Source organism: Hipposideros armiger, unplaced genomic scaffold, assembly GCF_001890085.2.
Source record: "Hipposideros armiger isolate ML-2016 unplaced genomic scaffold, ASM189008v1 scaffold_49, whole genome shotgun sequence".
Classification (NCBI taxonomy): domain Eukaryota; kingdom Metazoa; phylum Chordata; class Mammalia; order Chiroptera; family Hipposideridae; genus Hipposideros; species Hipposideros armiger.
The window spans coordinates 3,193,363-3,208,414 of NW_017731399.1; the positions used below are offsets into that span (position 1 = coordinate 3,193,363).

Genomic DNA, 15,052 nt, shown 5'->3' on the forward strand with positions numbered 1-15,052 from the left:
CCGACGCAGGCGACTCAAGGCAGCCCAGCTCCAGGTTGAGCTGTTGTTCAGCATCTTAGCTGTAGAGGGCAGTCACTGGCCCTCATATGTGGGATCCGAACCGGGGCCCTCTGGCGTCCCAAGCCAGTTCTTAACCAACGCGCCACTCGGCCGGCCCCAGCTTACTAAGTTTTAGCATATGTATTCACTCAAATTCAATATAAAAAACATCCATCACTCCAGAGTTTCCTCCTCCTCCTTTATAACTTTTTTTTTTAATCACAATAGTAATGTTTTTGTTTAGCTGAGAGAATGTATGTATGTGATCTGTCATGGCCTGAGATATGAATTCATTTCCTATTTTTTAATGTGTTATTTTAAATGGGCCAAATTTTTTTATTATGGTTAAATATACATAACGTGAAATAGGTTATAAGTAAATAAAATAGACTGCATAGATTACATTGTATGAATATGTCATGTTTATCCAGTTTTCTAATGTTGACAATTTTATTTCCTGTTTTTCTTTATTATAAATATCATTAGGATGAATTTTCTTAGGTTTCTTTGAAGGCTTTTTGATATCAGCTACTGTTCTGTTTCATTTCAGATTATGAAAAGGGAGGTGTTTTAAAAGTTGAAGATTTTGAAAGAAAAGCAAGGGAAGGTAAGTGGCAATGGAAGCCAATGGAAGCCCATGAAAGCAAGTTGTGAGGCTGAGCCTGCCAACTCCAGTGACCTTAAAGTGACCTAAAGTGCCAGTCAGCAGGAAGGCTCTCAGAAGGCTGGTTTCCTGTCTTTGCCGGGAGTTAAAAGCACTAGGTGGCACAGAAAAATATGAGAGTACAAGAGGTTTGGGGGAAATAGTGAAAACCTGTTCTTTCTACATCTCTTCTTTTAAAAAAATAAAAATAAAAAATTGGAATAGTGTTATCAGTGTTAATGAAACACTGAGCACCAAAATATGTGGGAAGTAGCCAGAGGCTTCCTTGAGAGCCTATTGAAAATATACATGATCTTAACCAGTGGCCCCAAAGTAGGGCTAACTGGTAATTCCCTGTCTTCTGGGCCTCAGCATTAATAATACATAAAGGACTTGGTTGAATTAAGCCCCAACAGTAAGTCATAGAAAGTTAGCAAATAAGCTAGGGCCCATATAATTTTGAGTAGATAAGATATCAAAAATATGCAAGTTCTTGAGATGCTGCATGCGGTCTTGTAGAGGCTGTCAGTGCACAGTTCTAGCCTCCAAGACTCTTAGGCATCAACCAAAAGGAGAACCTTGCTGCTTATTCGAAGTCTGTATTTAGAGAAAATTACACCTCTCAGTTGGCTGCAAACTTGAATTCCTCTCTTCACTCTCTTCCCCCCGTCAGTGTGTGACAACTTGGACAACTTCACCTCAGGCAGTCCCTTCCTGTGCATGGATCTCAGTTACATCACAGCCTTGCTGAGGGATGGCTTTGGCTTTGCAGACAGCACCGTCTTACAGGTAAGAGAGTGGGCAGGAGGAGTCTCATCACAGACTTCTTTGGGAGTTGGGAGAAAAGAGTTAACTTGTTTAATAATCAGAGTGGCTATAGGTGGAATTAGGAGGATTTCTATTTGGGCTATGGACAAGCACTGTGCAGGGCACTATGAATGTGGAAATGACCGTGCTGCAGTGGCAGCTTCTAAGTACAGTATAGTACCAGGCACAGTATCCCAGAGGTCACAGAGCAGAAAGGCCTACAGCCCAAATTAAGATGCCCAAGTCACATGGTTTATTAAATAAATTTCAAAATGCACGGCGAGAAGCAAAGGGAAAGAAATGAGATAGGTGAACACACAGGAGAAGGTGCAAGCAGGTTGGAAGTGCCACACTTCCTGAGTCCTCCTGCTGCTGCTGATAGTGTGCTTAGAAGTACTAGAACTTAAGTTTAATCAAGGCGGCAGAAGGACGGAAGGTACCAGGTGCAGGCACATTGTCCGGTAGCATTAGCTCACTCATTAGCCCACTAGGTGGTTTTATTTAGCAGAGGACATGAAAGACCAGAAGGGTGTCACCAATAAGTGCGTTATCTAAGACCTCATGAATATTGAATACCTTGTGTATACGTAATATTTCATATATATTTATAATATATATATATATATATATATATATTTTTTTTTTTTATGTGTGCCTCGTATATTTAGTGCCTCTTGATCTTGGGTCCCTCTTTGTCATCCTATCTCTGTCCATCTGTTTCAGAACATGTAGGCTCAACTTTATTTGTAGTAACTTATTCTAAACACATCTTATGTTTCATCCATCCCATTTATTTTTTTGTTTTCTATACCTTAATTGAAAAATTGTACATTATGGTTATGTTGAAAGAACATCCAACCTAAGAAAAAGTCTTATAAGAGTTTATTTGAGCCAAGTGACAATTGCCAGGAAGCAGAATCTCAATGGATTGAGAAAATGCTCTGGAGAATGGCAGTTTTGCAGCTTATTTTATACATTAGAACCAAAGAAGAAAATGTAAGCAAGGTTACACAAAATCCATTGATGGTAGATAAAGGGGGCGGGAGAAAGCAAAGTGGGGAAATCTCTGAGATTGGATAAAAAGCGAAACAGAGAGACATACTTTTACATCGATGGGACAGGACAGTTAACATTTACAGCATAGAGATGGTGTGTGGGCAGCAAGTTACCACTGTGGTCTTGGGCTCTGGTGTTGGCGGCTGTGCCTTTGAGGGGTCTGGAAAAGAAACTTACTCTGATATTTCAAAGGTATGTTATCTTAGATGCACAAAGACAATAGATAATTTCAAAGGTAAAGATTGACCTTTGTCAAGGAAGCTACAGGCCCAGGACATGACTAACCTCCGTGACCCGCTTTTATTTAGGAATTTTTGCATTTGGACAACTCTGTGGTTATTTTCGGTCTCTAGGTTTGCAAGGCCCACTATGTGGACCTCCCCTGAGCTTGTCAAATTTAGTGTGTGTCCCTTTTTTCATCCAGTTACAAAGATGATTAAGATGTAATGTTTGTCCTCAAATAGCGTGTAGTCTGTTAGAGGAGATGGCACACGGCAATTTTGAACTTGGGGGTCGAGTAGACTGTACTTGTTGTTTTTGAGCCTCCTCCCCACCTTCCGTTGTGCCACTTCCCCTTCCTGTTTCCTCAGTTCCAGGTGAGTTTATATTACCCCATTTCTTGTGATACACAGATTTCATAAACTCTTTTGTACTAAGTATTTGGATTTAATGTGTTTTATCTGTCAAGAACATCAGCACTTAAAGTGCCTAAAACAGAAGAGTTACTTGCCAGTAGACTAGTGTAGCGTAGAATTTAAAGCATGCGCCTTGTCCATCAGATCTGGATTCAGGTTCTGATTCTGCAAAGGGTACTAAAGGTACTAAGCTCTGTGACCTTGGATGATTTACTTCCCCTCTCTAACTTTTAGGTTCCTCATGCAAAACCCACACATCCTTACAGTACCTATTTCTTAGGGCTGTTAGGAAAACTGATAATGCATGTAAAGCATCATACCTGGCACATAGTAAGTTACTCATATTGGTATTGTTAGTAGTGTAGGCATTTCACACCAGTTGGGGATAGATTTGTGGATAAGAGAGGTCACTGTAAGTCCTCAGTATATAGTAGTACTAAGGTACCTTTTTCTACTTAAGCATTAACTATACCCAAGTCATTTAAGGACAATTTCCTGCCATTTCCAGTGCTGACATCCTTTTACTCTTTATGATTTCAGTGGCAGCAGAATTTAAATCGGGTGGACAGTCCTGTCCCAGAGATAGCTTCACTTTGCCATCTATATTCCTAGACTGTCAGCACAGTCCTGAGAACAGAGGAAGAGCCTTTGATGGGAGGGACACTCAGTTTGACTCAGGTGTCTCAGACTAAACCCCAAAATGATTCACATGCCATTCTCCCCAGTTTTTGGCACAGCAACCAGACTGGATTTCATCAGGTCAACGAAGTATTGTGTCATAAAATATTAGGACTAGGAAGACTAAAACCAACCCACTGGTTTCCAGGCGCGTGCGTGCGTGCAAGAGAGAGGGGTGGGGGTGGGGGTGGTGTGTGTGTGTGTGCAAGTGTGTGTGTGTGTGTGTGTGTGTGTGTGTGTGTGTGTGTGTGTGTGTGTGTTCGCATCTTTATTCAACAAAAGCTGATGCAGAATGCCAGCAAAACTGACAAAAGCAGAGCCATCTGGTTGAAGCAGAGGTAGTGGGCCTGGAACTCCTTACCATCTGGCCTCCCTTTCTCTTTGAAGCACTTCTAAGGAACCCCTAGGATTCTGAAGAAAACAATTTGATAAACACTAATTGAATCCCCTTGTTATGTAGTTGAAGTCCTATCTAAATTTTTGCCCAGGGTCACTGAACTAATGGAGGCTCAACCTAGCCTAGAATGCCTTAAGTGCCTTGGTTGGTTAATAATTAGTGCTTAAAAAGATGCAGTTATTTGGCAAAGTATGAATTATGTTCTTTCCTACCCCTAAACCTATTCTCATTCCTGTTATATTTAGTTTCAGGGTTAGGGAGAGAGTTCAGAACGTCCTGTCTGGAGGCCTGGGTGAGCCCACTTCCTGGGCCAGCAGATTCAGGGCTCAGATTGGCAGGTGTAGGGGCAACAGGCCACACACGACAGGAGGGAAACTGTCACAGACAGCGTAGTGGGGAAGCCTCCAAAGACTAGCTACTCCCAATTTGCCTTGCTTTGGTCATGTGGGTGATCTTTGCAGATATTCTCTGCCCGTGTTATGTGCTAGAGTTGAAAATTCAGTGAAAATGTGAATTTTTTTTTTCTCCTCCCCAACAGCTCACAAAGAAAGTGAACAACATAGAGACAGGCTGGGCCTTGGGGGCCACCTTTCACCTGCTGCAGTCTCTGGGCATCTCCCAGTGAGGCCAGGCCCTTCCTCTGAAGCCTGCATTTGCCAACAACCTTTTTAAAGAGAGAAGGAGAGAAGACTCCATCATGTTCTGAGGTAGTCTGGGAACTGCCTGGATTGAAACCCAGCAGTTGGCTTCATCAGGAGGAAGGGGCTTTTATGGACAGCTCTTGCCATTAAGTCTGGTGATTCCTTTTACACATCTGATATGAACTGTCACCTAACCATTCTATTCGCACAGCTGGTACCAGAGTCTAAATCTTTGAGATTGCTTGTGTGTCACAGAGAGCCAAAAGGAACAGCTTTGGAACTTAACCTTGGAGAACCCAGGGACAGGTCCCTGGGAACCAAAGAAAAATTTCATTTCAACCCTTTGAGTGCCTCATTCCTTTGAACATTTTAATCTTCCTCTTACTTGCTAACCTCAGCTGATTCCAATCCCATGACCTGTCAACACCAGTCTTTTTTCCTCCCCACACATGGCTCTGTCCCTTATTTCTACCGCTCCCCCTTACTCCCCAGCAAAGAAAGAGAAAACTACTTAGTTTTGCTTTTCATGTATAATTCGAGGGAGGGAAAAAAGGTACTGTATCTGAAGTTGTGTGATCCTGCTTTGTGCTGGCTCCAGTCAGCCAGCTAAGAGCCACCTAAGTCTTAGCAGGATGGAGAGCAACTCTGACCTGCGCAGATCGCGCCTTAAGGAAGGCCATCCAGTCTCTAAGGACATGTTTTGGGATGGAGTGGCTGCCTTGTACAGACCACCTTCTTTTAATCAACTTTTATAAGTCAACTGGGATTAATGAACATGTCCAACCTCATAGGAATGTGTGTGTTTTCAGTGCCAGTACCTCCTTCCTAGCTAATGTGTTTATAATCATTTGTGATCCTAAACTTATTTTCTGTGTATTTCTAAGAAATACATCTGTACCCTCGCTTTTGGTCTGTGGTGGGAGGCCTGTGGCTGTGCTATTTAAGGATCTAGATTTTGGTCACAGCTGTTCAGTTTGCCCTTTTAGTCTCTCTGTTTTTAGCAGTCTCTCTCCTATCCTGGCCCCTGATCATTTTAGCTAACATTCTCTAAGTTATTTATCTAGCTCCACAGTTTCTGACACCCTTCTGATAACCTAACATTTGATTTGGTTGGCCATTTTAGCCCACAACAGTACTGTGAATTCTTTCCCCTAAAATTCATTATCTTCTTGTACTTTCCCCCATCACCATCATCAGCTTCTTGTCTACCCACTCCAGTCCTCTTGAACTTGAAAGATCTTCCTGTTGACTGGCTCATTTGCCTTGGCTCTTTGCCTCCAGCTTCTTTCCAGCAGTTTGTACCTCCCAAACTTGGAGCTTTCAGTCGACTTCCAGCGCTCTCACAAAAGACGTTAAGTACCTGGCCCTCATGCCAATTCCTAGGGAACCTTATTTTTTAGTTATTCTACTGAGTCAATAACTATTGAACATCTGATGTGCAAGCAAGTGGGCAAATTTCTATATACTTATCCCCCAAATTTTAATTGTTTTAATTCAATGTGAAATTTCTTCCGATTCTTCACACTGGCTGTTATTATACTGAGGTCACCTTACACCTATTGTCTTCCTCAAAAAATGCTAATACATAGTGAACTAGTAGAATCTTTAGAGTTGGAAAGAGTCCAAATATATAATCCAATCTTCTAACTACTGCAGAATTCCCTTAACATTTTTAACTGGTTATCATTCAGCTTCGGTTAGGCATGTTTCAGACCACTATTTCCATCTGAGACTGCACTGATTTAAAAAATCTATATGTTCAGCTGAAATCTATCTTCTCTGTAGTCTTCTGCTCTAATCCCTCCTTCCGCAGCCTTTGTCTTTTGAAGAAAATTCCTCCTTAGTTCTTTGTGGTCTCTTTAACATACCACATGGCATCTAGATACTTTCCCATTCTCATCACAAAGGTAGGGTGCTAGAACCAGTCATCCACTAAATGCTGTTCCACATGATTAGGGAGAGACCATCCTCCAGGTTGACGGGTCCAGAGAGGTGCGATTCCCTGGTGTTTGTCAGAGCTTGTCTCTGAAGCTTTTCTTCTTATAAACGGGGGCAGTGTTCAGACTTCTTTGGTCATCCCAGATACCTCCAGAACTCTTTGGTAGCTGCATTAACTTAAAAAATGTGTCTACATATATTCTGATAATCTTGATTAGAACATCTGGAGAATTAACCAGTTTATCCATTTTAGGAGCAATTTGGAATGAGAATTTTTATTTCTTAGAAAAAAATGACTTGTCTGTAATGACCTTTTCTTCCCCTTAGTGTACCTTTTGGGCCTTATTAAGGAATCCTATCCAGTCTACTATTGCTGGTTAAGTTTCTTTTCTATAAATGTGTTCTATATTTCAAATACTTAAGGACATGGCCTGGCACACAGTGGATATTGTGTGTTATCATCATCATCATCATCATACAAAGAACATCCTACGTGGATTGTCAAGGTCCTTGCAAGGTGTGCCTTAATTTCCTATCTTGTCTGATTTTTTTTGCATCGTTTTGGAGAGCCCATATTCTCACCTGGGCTCCCTTTCCACTTTTTGTGAAAGATGACCTTTTCTCCCTACAGTGACCTTTCTAGACTCTGCTAGTAGTCACACAGCTTTCCACAGTGGTTGCCATCTTTCCTTCTGGGCACGTTTTCCCTGAGATTCCAGAAACCTTTGTGATGTCATTTTTTACTCTAGTAGTATCTTATGAATTTTGCCTGAAAAGCTCCCCTGTAATAACATTTCTCATTCCTTCAAAAGCTGTTCCCAAGAATAGCTTAGCTTGGTTCAAAAGCAGACTGTTTCTTCTCATTTCATCTTCAAATCAAGATTTTTGGGTGTATGTTCTTTATAGTATACAAATCTAATGGATCCAAAAATCTCTTCAAGAGGCATCTGTGGGATGTGAGATGAGCTCTTCAGAAACCCACAGCAACTCCCCATGCAATCAGCCACCAGTCTGCAACCAAATATGAAAAAATTCTGCTGCTAATCAGCTTTTCCCATTTGACCTGGTTCCTGAAGTCTAGAAACCTGTGCAATGAAATTATTTATTGTTTTATTACTGAATAGACATTGGTGTCCCAGAGACAGGCCATAAACAAAATGGAGATCCTGGTGCTGTGATACGGAAGTAATAACTAGCATTAATAACATTTGGTTTTCTTTTCAGAAAGTCCAGTGCACCTATAACAAAGGTTAAACAATTTGTTTAATTTGCATTCTAATGTTAAAATTACTGTTTTAAAATTAATAAAAATGCATCAATTAAATATTTCTTTATCAAAAAAATTATGTAAATTTATGATCAGCATTTTAAAAAATTATATAAATCTTCTCTTTAGAAAGGATTGTTAACAAGTGAAAATGAATGAGACAGCACCTTAGTGATATTTGTTTTAGTAATAAAAAACTCTTTTTAACAAAATCATAATAGTTTTACTTTAGAGTTTTTTCTTGGCTTGGTTTATAAGCCCTCCTCACAGCAAATTATCACTCTAGTTAAGGGGCTGTGAAGCCCAAATAAGGAAGAAAAGAGACTAGAGAATTCTAATGTAATGTAAATTTATTAAATTAAATCATGAAAATATATGTGGTGGTCTTGGGAAAGGATGTTCGTTTTCATCAACATAATCTCCAGAAGAGAAGCACTCACTTGCTTGCAAAGGCCATAATCTGTTCCTAAAGAAAAATGAAACAAAGTGGTACTCTGACGTTGTAAGGTGTGAGGATGGGTGAAGAAAATACTTTAAAATATCCAAAGGGATTAAAGCAAAAACTTAGCCATGTCCCAGATAGATACTCTTCCCAAGAGTCCCTCTAAAGTGTCTTTAAATGGAAGTTTCTCAGCAAAAAAGTGGCCAAGCAGCAAAAGTAGTGAAAGCATCTTTATCTTTAAAAGCCCCTATTCATTCACCACTGTACACTCCTCCTCTACTGTATAAAGTTACTGCTTAGATGGGCCCTGGCACCAATAAGTCCAGCAAGGACTTTTTTACTCATAACCACTGGGGAAAATATTTAGATAAAGATAATTTTACAGCCAAGAAAATTAATTCAAAGAAATTAAAAGTCACGGCAAAGTCATTCCTCAGTGAGCAAGACTCTTGGAGAGCCGTGAGCGACCTCTTACTTTGAGCGGAGACACTGCATTTGTGGCCTGCAAGCCCCAGGTCCTGAGCAGCACAAGCGGAGTGGCACTGGTGGAATAGAGCCTTTTCAGTAGGTCAGTGGCAGCCAGAAGAGCGGTGTTGTGACGCTGTCTGTCTGTTTCGTAACCTGTGAGGTGGCTTATGGAGCCTGGAGGAAAGAGGAAAGTAGTGAGGTCCACCGCATCTGGCTACTGAGGGGTGTTTTAGGGTCTTGATCTTCCCTAACTACATGACTTCTGGATATTTCTCGAAGGTACCTGCATCCTTACCTAAGTCTTTCCCATTGAAAGCTGCAGTACTGAGGTGATGGAGCAAGCTGGCGATATCCCCAAAGCCCATGTTGACCCCTTGTCCTGCGAGGGGATGGACTCTGTGGGCTGCATCCCTAAGAATAAAGCGGAGTTCAGGTGTGGCCTCCAGCAGCCGAGTGAGAGAGGGGCAGCCCTGTTGTTTTCTTACCCGATAAGCGCCAGCCGAGGCCGGACGTACTCAGCAGCATGTCCCAACCCGAGAGGAAACAGCACTCGGCTTTTGGCGTCCACCCTGGCTACACTTGGGGGCAGCTGGCGAGCCGAGGCCTTGGTGGGCTTCAGAAAGGCGACTGCGTAGTGCAGCATGGTGCTGGCCGAGTCAATGAAGTCCGTGTGGTTTGCATCACTCCACTAAGAGCACCGGCCACAAAACAAAGCAACGTTTCATCAGTGACTAGCTGGGCATTAAGAAGTCAACAAGGAAACCCTATTTTATAACTAAAGCCAAGGGTAAGGGTACCTAACATACCTAAAATGATCTAGACCACAGTGACAAGATCTCAGATCAATGCAAAACACAGCTTCCCACCACTCCCCACAGGTTTTAGGATCAAGCCACACTGCTCATGAGCTGCCCCTGCCTACCTGAGCTTCATCTGTCACTCTCACGAGCCATGCGTCAGCCTCGACGTAGCTCACTGTACAACACCCTCTCCCTCCGACACTCCCCTCTGCTTAGAATGTCCTCGCACTTCTAGTTCACCAGGATCACACCTCAGAGCATCCAAAGGCTGCCACCTCTTTTTATAAGCCTCCCTCCAAACTCTCCTGTGTCTTCTCCTCTATGCTCCCATAGCATCCCATGCAGACTTCTACCACTGCACTGAAAATTGTCATCTATGTACCTTTCTTCTCACGTGACTATGAGCTTCCTAAAAGCAGGGACTGTGTCTCATTTGTGTATCTCCAGACCCTCCTACATAGAAGGCACTGCTAAGTGTTGCTAAATGAATGTACTACAAAGGCCTGAGCCAGGACTCTATGCTAAATGACCCAGAGAGGGGTAGCATTTATCTTGGAAGCCTTTTAAGGATGTCCAGTTCCTTTTATTCTTATTGCTACTACAGAGCAGTGAAGCTTAAGTTCGTCAGTGTAAACCGGTGTGAAGTCACTATTGAGGTAGCAGAGTTTGGTGGTTAAAGCCAAGGCTTGAGGGCCAGCCTGATCTCAGAACCCAGCTTTGCCACTAGTTGTGTGACCTCGGGCAAGTTACCTGTCTCAAAATGATCACAATAGTACCTATAGTACCTACCACAAAGGGTCACTGAATTAAATACAGAAATTCAGGTAAAATTATTCACCTGTTGAATAATACTGAATGTCAACTATAATAAATAAAAATATATATATGTACATGTATACATATATAGTCACAGGGTGTAGAGTACAGCATAGGGAATCGAGTCAATGGAAATGTAATAGCTATATACGATGTCAGAGGGGTAGTAGGTTGTGGTGGGTTATCACTTTGTGAGGGGTGAAATGTCTAACATTGTTTTGTACACCTGAAACTAATAAAAAAAATTCTTCACGTGTACCTAGCACATAGTATGTGCTCAATAAATGTTACCAATTATTACTATGAATTTAGATAAATATGGCATTTAAACTCCAAAAATACTGGTGGCATATTATCTAAAAGTTGTATCACTCCAGAATAACCATTACCATTTGGTGAGCACCTACAATGTATTAGGTATGTTGCAAGCATTTTATAGTCTCTCATCTTAAAAGTCTAGACTTTTTTTTTTAAGTTGCAGAAAAGGAGTTTATTAGAAGAAAGAAATACATTTCAAAGAAGCAGAAGCGGGAGAAAAAGCAGAGAATGGCTCAAGGGTCATTATTAGAAGAGAAAGTACACTCCACAGTTTGGAGCGGGCCAAGCAAAGGAAGCTCAAATGGCCAAAAGTCTAGACTTTTATTATACTAATTACTACTGTTATTAACCCGAGGCTGGTGATAGTATTTCCATTTTTCAGGGGATTTACAATACCAGTATTGAATCCATGTCTGTCTATAAAGCTTCCTCTTAAGCTCCCCACTGGACTGTGCTCAGCCCTCCTCCAGAGCGCCTCTGATGAGTCAGGCTTCAGAGGTTTGGGAACTTGGGACCCAGTAGAGCTGTTCAAGGTCATTCAAGTATTACAGCTTCAAAACAAGGCCAATGCTAACTACCACCCAGGCAGCCGTTCCCATCAGCGTAACGGCAGCCCACGACCCTCAGAAGAGCTCAGTCACTGACTCCTCTTGCTCTGCATTTCCCTGAATGCCCTCCTCCAGTAATCCAGGTCAAGCGTTACCTTTATGAATGGGCAGCTGGCTGGTTATTTCTTTTCCCTACTCAAAACCGCCTTCCTGTGTGGAACCTTGCAACACCTCATCAGATGGACAAGCTGATACTCACAAAGGCAGAGTTAATGGCATCCACGAAGTTTTCCTCATCCATGCTGACCAGCTCTGCTGCGTGTTCATGGGATGTGGACCAAACCAAGGAACTCAAGGTGTCCGAGAGCTGTCCAAAGAACAACATCAGTACTAAGTGCTGAAACTTCTGTCCTTGGGAGCTCTCAAGCATAAAGGAAGGTAAGAAGGAGAAAAACAAAGCCAGCCTGGGCATATTCACTTGAAACCAGAAAATGGCTGAGAGGAAATGAAGTGCTAAAAAAGGCCGCATGTGTTCCAGCAGACAAGCCAGAAGGACTTCTTACCGGGAGCAGAGCAATGGGCCCAGAGGGGAGAAATCTCTGCCAAGCTACATTGTTTTCTGTTACCTACAATCGAGAGAAGAGTTTTTGTGAGAAGCACACACATGAAACAAGCAGGGTTCCCCAGATGGTGGCTCAGGGTCTGACCTCCGATAAATGCAGAGTAGCCACAACAGCGGACTGGTCGTAGTTCCAGCTAACATTCTGGATCCCAGCAGCCTGTCGTACTCCTGAGTTGTGACCATCTGCACCAATCTGCATGAAGATAAGAGCCTGCTAAGTCTTACAACCTTTTCATAAATGAAACTGTTCCAGAAGTTTATCTCTGTCTCCTCAAGTTTTCTCTAGTTCCAACTGCTGGCAAGCCAATCTATGGCAGGCAACTTTCCATCACGCCAACCTCACTCACAGCCCCCACAGGGGTAGCCCTACATATGTGACCCCAGCCTCAGCTAACAGATCAACGCTGGACATCTGACCATGAGTTACCAGCCATAGGTTAAACTCGGCCAAATTCTCTTGGTATTTGAACTAGAAAACAATAAGGCAGGCACTAGAGCTAACAGTCCTGATGTGAGTTGAGGAATGGCTGCCACATAAAAGAGGAAGCTCAAGAGAGCAGAGAGAAAAAGTGGAAGCTGCAAGGAGGTAAGTAACTTACGGTACTCCTGAGAGGGAAAAAGCAGCCTCAATGTCTGACACTCTGGTTCCTGTCCCTGTGAGGCCAGCTGTCCTTATTTCGTGACCTAAGATGGTCCAGGAGATTGCTTCCTGTACAGGATTTACAACAAGACCATCTTAACTTGAGCTGGCTTAAGTGCGTGCTTATAACCAAGAGCTTTCCTACAATTCATGTCAACGATAGCTTAGCTTTAAAACTTGAGGCCCTAGAACTGAGGATAAGATGTGGATATGCAAGACCCCGGGCAAAATAAGAAGCTTCAACTACCAACAATTTGGTCTGGAGGGTGCTGCCATCACCTAGGGTAATATGAACCCAAGGGCTGGAGTCTGCCATGGAAAACGGATAAGGCCACGTATAGCCGACTGCTTTGCTCCTGTAGAGAACCGTCACTCGGTCTAGGGAAGTCAGAAGAGAAAAAACAAACATTAGAAAGGCTGAGGAAAAAGCCATAATGAAACCTAAAGCAAGGTCCCAGGACAGCTGTCTCTTGTCATTTTACCCCTAAACAAAAAAAGTAAGATCTAAAAAATCATGTGATTAGTGCTACAGTCCAAGAGCTGATAGATGACAACAGCCACAGGGATAGATCAGTGTCAAAAAAAATTAAGCTCTCATGAATTATCAGCTCGTACCAGGCACTCTTTCTTCACCCCTTCCTGCTCCCACTCCTCTAGTTTCACTCTACACCTTAATAAGCCCACAAGTGCTTTCAGAGTAAACAGTGTGGGAATACCATGGGCTCAAAGAAGCTCTAGATTTCATAAGCTTTTTCTTTCCACTGGAAATCATTTTTACTTTTCTGATCATAAAAATGATATGCTCACTGTAAAAATCTGAACAAAGGAAGGTTTAAAGGGGGAAAGAATCAGTCTCAATCATATTACACTGAGACAAGTACAGTTAAAGCTTTGTCATATATTGGGTTGTCGGAAAAGTCATGACATATTTTTTCTGTTTTTCGTTGCAAAAATGCGTCATGACTTTTCTGAAACCCAACAGCTTTCCAATTTCTTAAGCGTGTATATGCATGCACACACATACCCTCACACACTCTCACACACAAATGGGACTGTATAATACTTTTTTTCACCAATATATTATGGTACATGTTTCTAAGTGACTAAATATTACATCTAAATTTAAAGCTGCACAGAAGTTCATTACATGGATGAACTATCAGAAAGCATTTAAGCTGCTTCCATGTTTTTTCTATCTAGAATAATCCTAAAATATTTGCAAATCATATTGGACAAGGAATTTATATCTAGAATATATAAAGAACTCTTATGATTCAAAAAGACAAATAATCTAGTTGTAAAATGGTCAACAGATCCTGAATAGACATTTCTCCAAAGACATACAAATGGCCAATGAGCACATGAACAGATGCTCAACATCATTAGTCATCAGGGAAATATAATCAAAACTATGAGATGCCATTCCTCAGTAACTAGGATGGCTGTAAAAAAAAGGGGGAGGGGGGTAACGTATCGGTGAATACATGGAGACATCTGGAATCCTTACATATTGGTGGTGGGAAAGTGAAATGGTACAGCCTCTTTGAAAAAGTTTGGCAGTTTATAAAAATGGTAAACATAGAATTATTTTATAGCCAGCAATTCTACTCCTAAGTATCCACCCAGAAGAAATGAAAACATGTCCACACAAAAACTTGTATACACAAATGTTCATAGCAGTCTTCACAATCTCCAAAAAGTAGAAACAACCCAAATGCCCATCAACTGTTGAATGGATAGACAAAATGTAGTATATCCACACAATGGAATACATTTGTCAATAAAAAAGAATGGAGTACTGATACAGGAATAAATCTCAAAAATACGTTCAGTGAGCGAAGTCAGACACAAAAGAATACATATTGTAGGATTCTATCTATATGAAATGTCAATAGGTAAATCCCGAAAGACAGAAAGTAGACCAGTGGTGCCAGGGTGGGGATGAGGAATGATTATGAATGGGCATGAAGTTTCCTTCTGAGGTGATGGAAATGTTCTAAAATAATATTGTGATGGTGGCACAGTTCTATGAATATAATAAAAATTATTGAATTGTACACTTAAAATGGGTGAATGTTATGGTAGGTAAATTATATCTGAACAAAGCTGTACAAAAAGAAATAGAACAACCCCGAGATAACTATCAGAATGTTTTTTGTTTTTATTTTTTGTTGTTTTTTGTTTGTTTTTAAAGATTTTTATTGGGGAATTGGGGGGATGGGAACAGTTCTGGGGAATTGGGGGAAGGGGAACAGACAAGTTGTTGTCCTTTTTGTTCTTCAGCCTAGTTGTGGAGG

The 15,052-nt window shown here is 41.6% G+C and overlaps 2 protein-coding genes across 16 annotated transcripts in view; one reads left to right on the forward strand and one right to left on the reverse strand.

The window, feature by feature from the left end:
* The window catches only part of ENTPD5 (ectonucleoside triphosphate diphosphohydrolase 5 (inactive)), a 36,385-nt gene extending 28,227 nt beyond the window's left edge, over nucleotides 1-8,158 (forward strand). For all 15 annotated transcript variants that reach the window (XM_019640329.1, XM_019640324.1, XM_019640328.1 and 12 more), the window contains 3 exons: nucleotides 590-646; nucleotides 1,356-1,471; nucleotides 4,794-8,158. In XM_019640329.1, coding sequence (XP_019495874.1) covers nucleotides 590-646; nucleotides 1,356-1,471; nucleotides 4,794-4,880 — 260 coding nt within the window. In that variant the 3' untranslated portion in view covers nucleotides 4,881-8,158. The remainder of the gene's footprint in view (nucleotides 1-589; nucleotides 647-1,355; nucleotides 1,472-4,793) is intronic.
* Nucleotides 7,087-15,052, reverse strand: part of COQ6 (coenzyme Q6, monooxygenase) — a 15,796-nt gene continuing 7,830 nt past the window's right edge. Inside the window, exons 2-9 of the mRNA XM_019640335.1 lie at nucleotides 13,003-13,133; nucleotides 12,201-12,308; nucleotides 12,057-12,119; nucleotides 11,753-11,860; nucleotides 9,497-9,699; nucleotides 9,307-9,422; nucleotides 9,019-9,185; nucleotides 7,087-8,567 (exon numbers count right to left, since the gene is read on the reverse strand). Of these exons, the coding sequence (XP_019495880.1) occupies nucleotides 8,538-8,567; nucleotides 9,019-9,185; nucleotides 9,307-9,422; nucleotides 9,497-9,699; nucleotides 11,753-11,860; nucleotides 12,057-12,119; nucleotides 12,201-12,308; nucleotides 13,003-13,133 (926 nt within the window). The 3' untranslated portion in view covers nucleotides 7,087-8,537. The remainder of the gene's footprint in view (nucleotides 8,568-9,018; nucleotides 9,186-9,306; nucleotides 9,423-9,496; nucleotides 9,700-11,752; nucleotides 11,861-12,056; nucleotides 12,120-12,200; nucleotides 12,309-13,002; nucleotides 13,134-15,052) is intronic.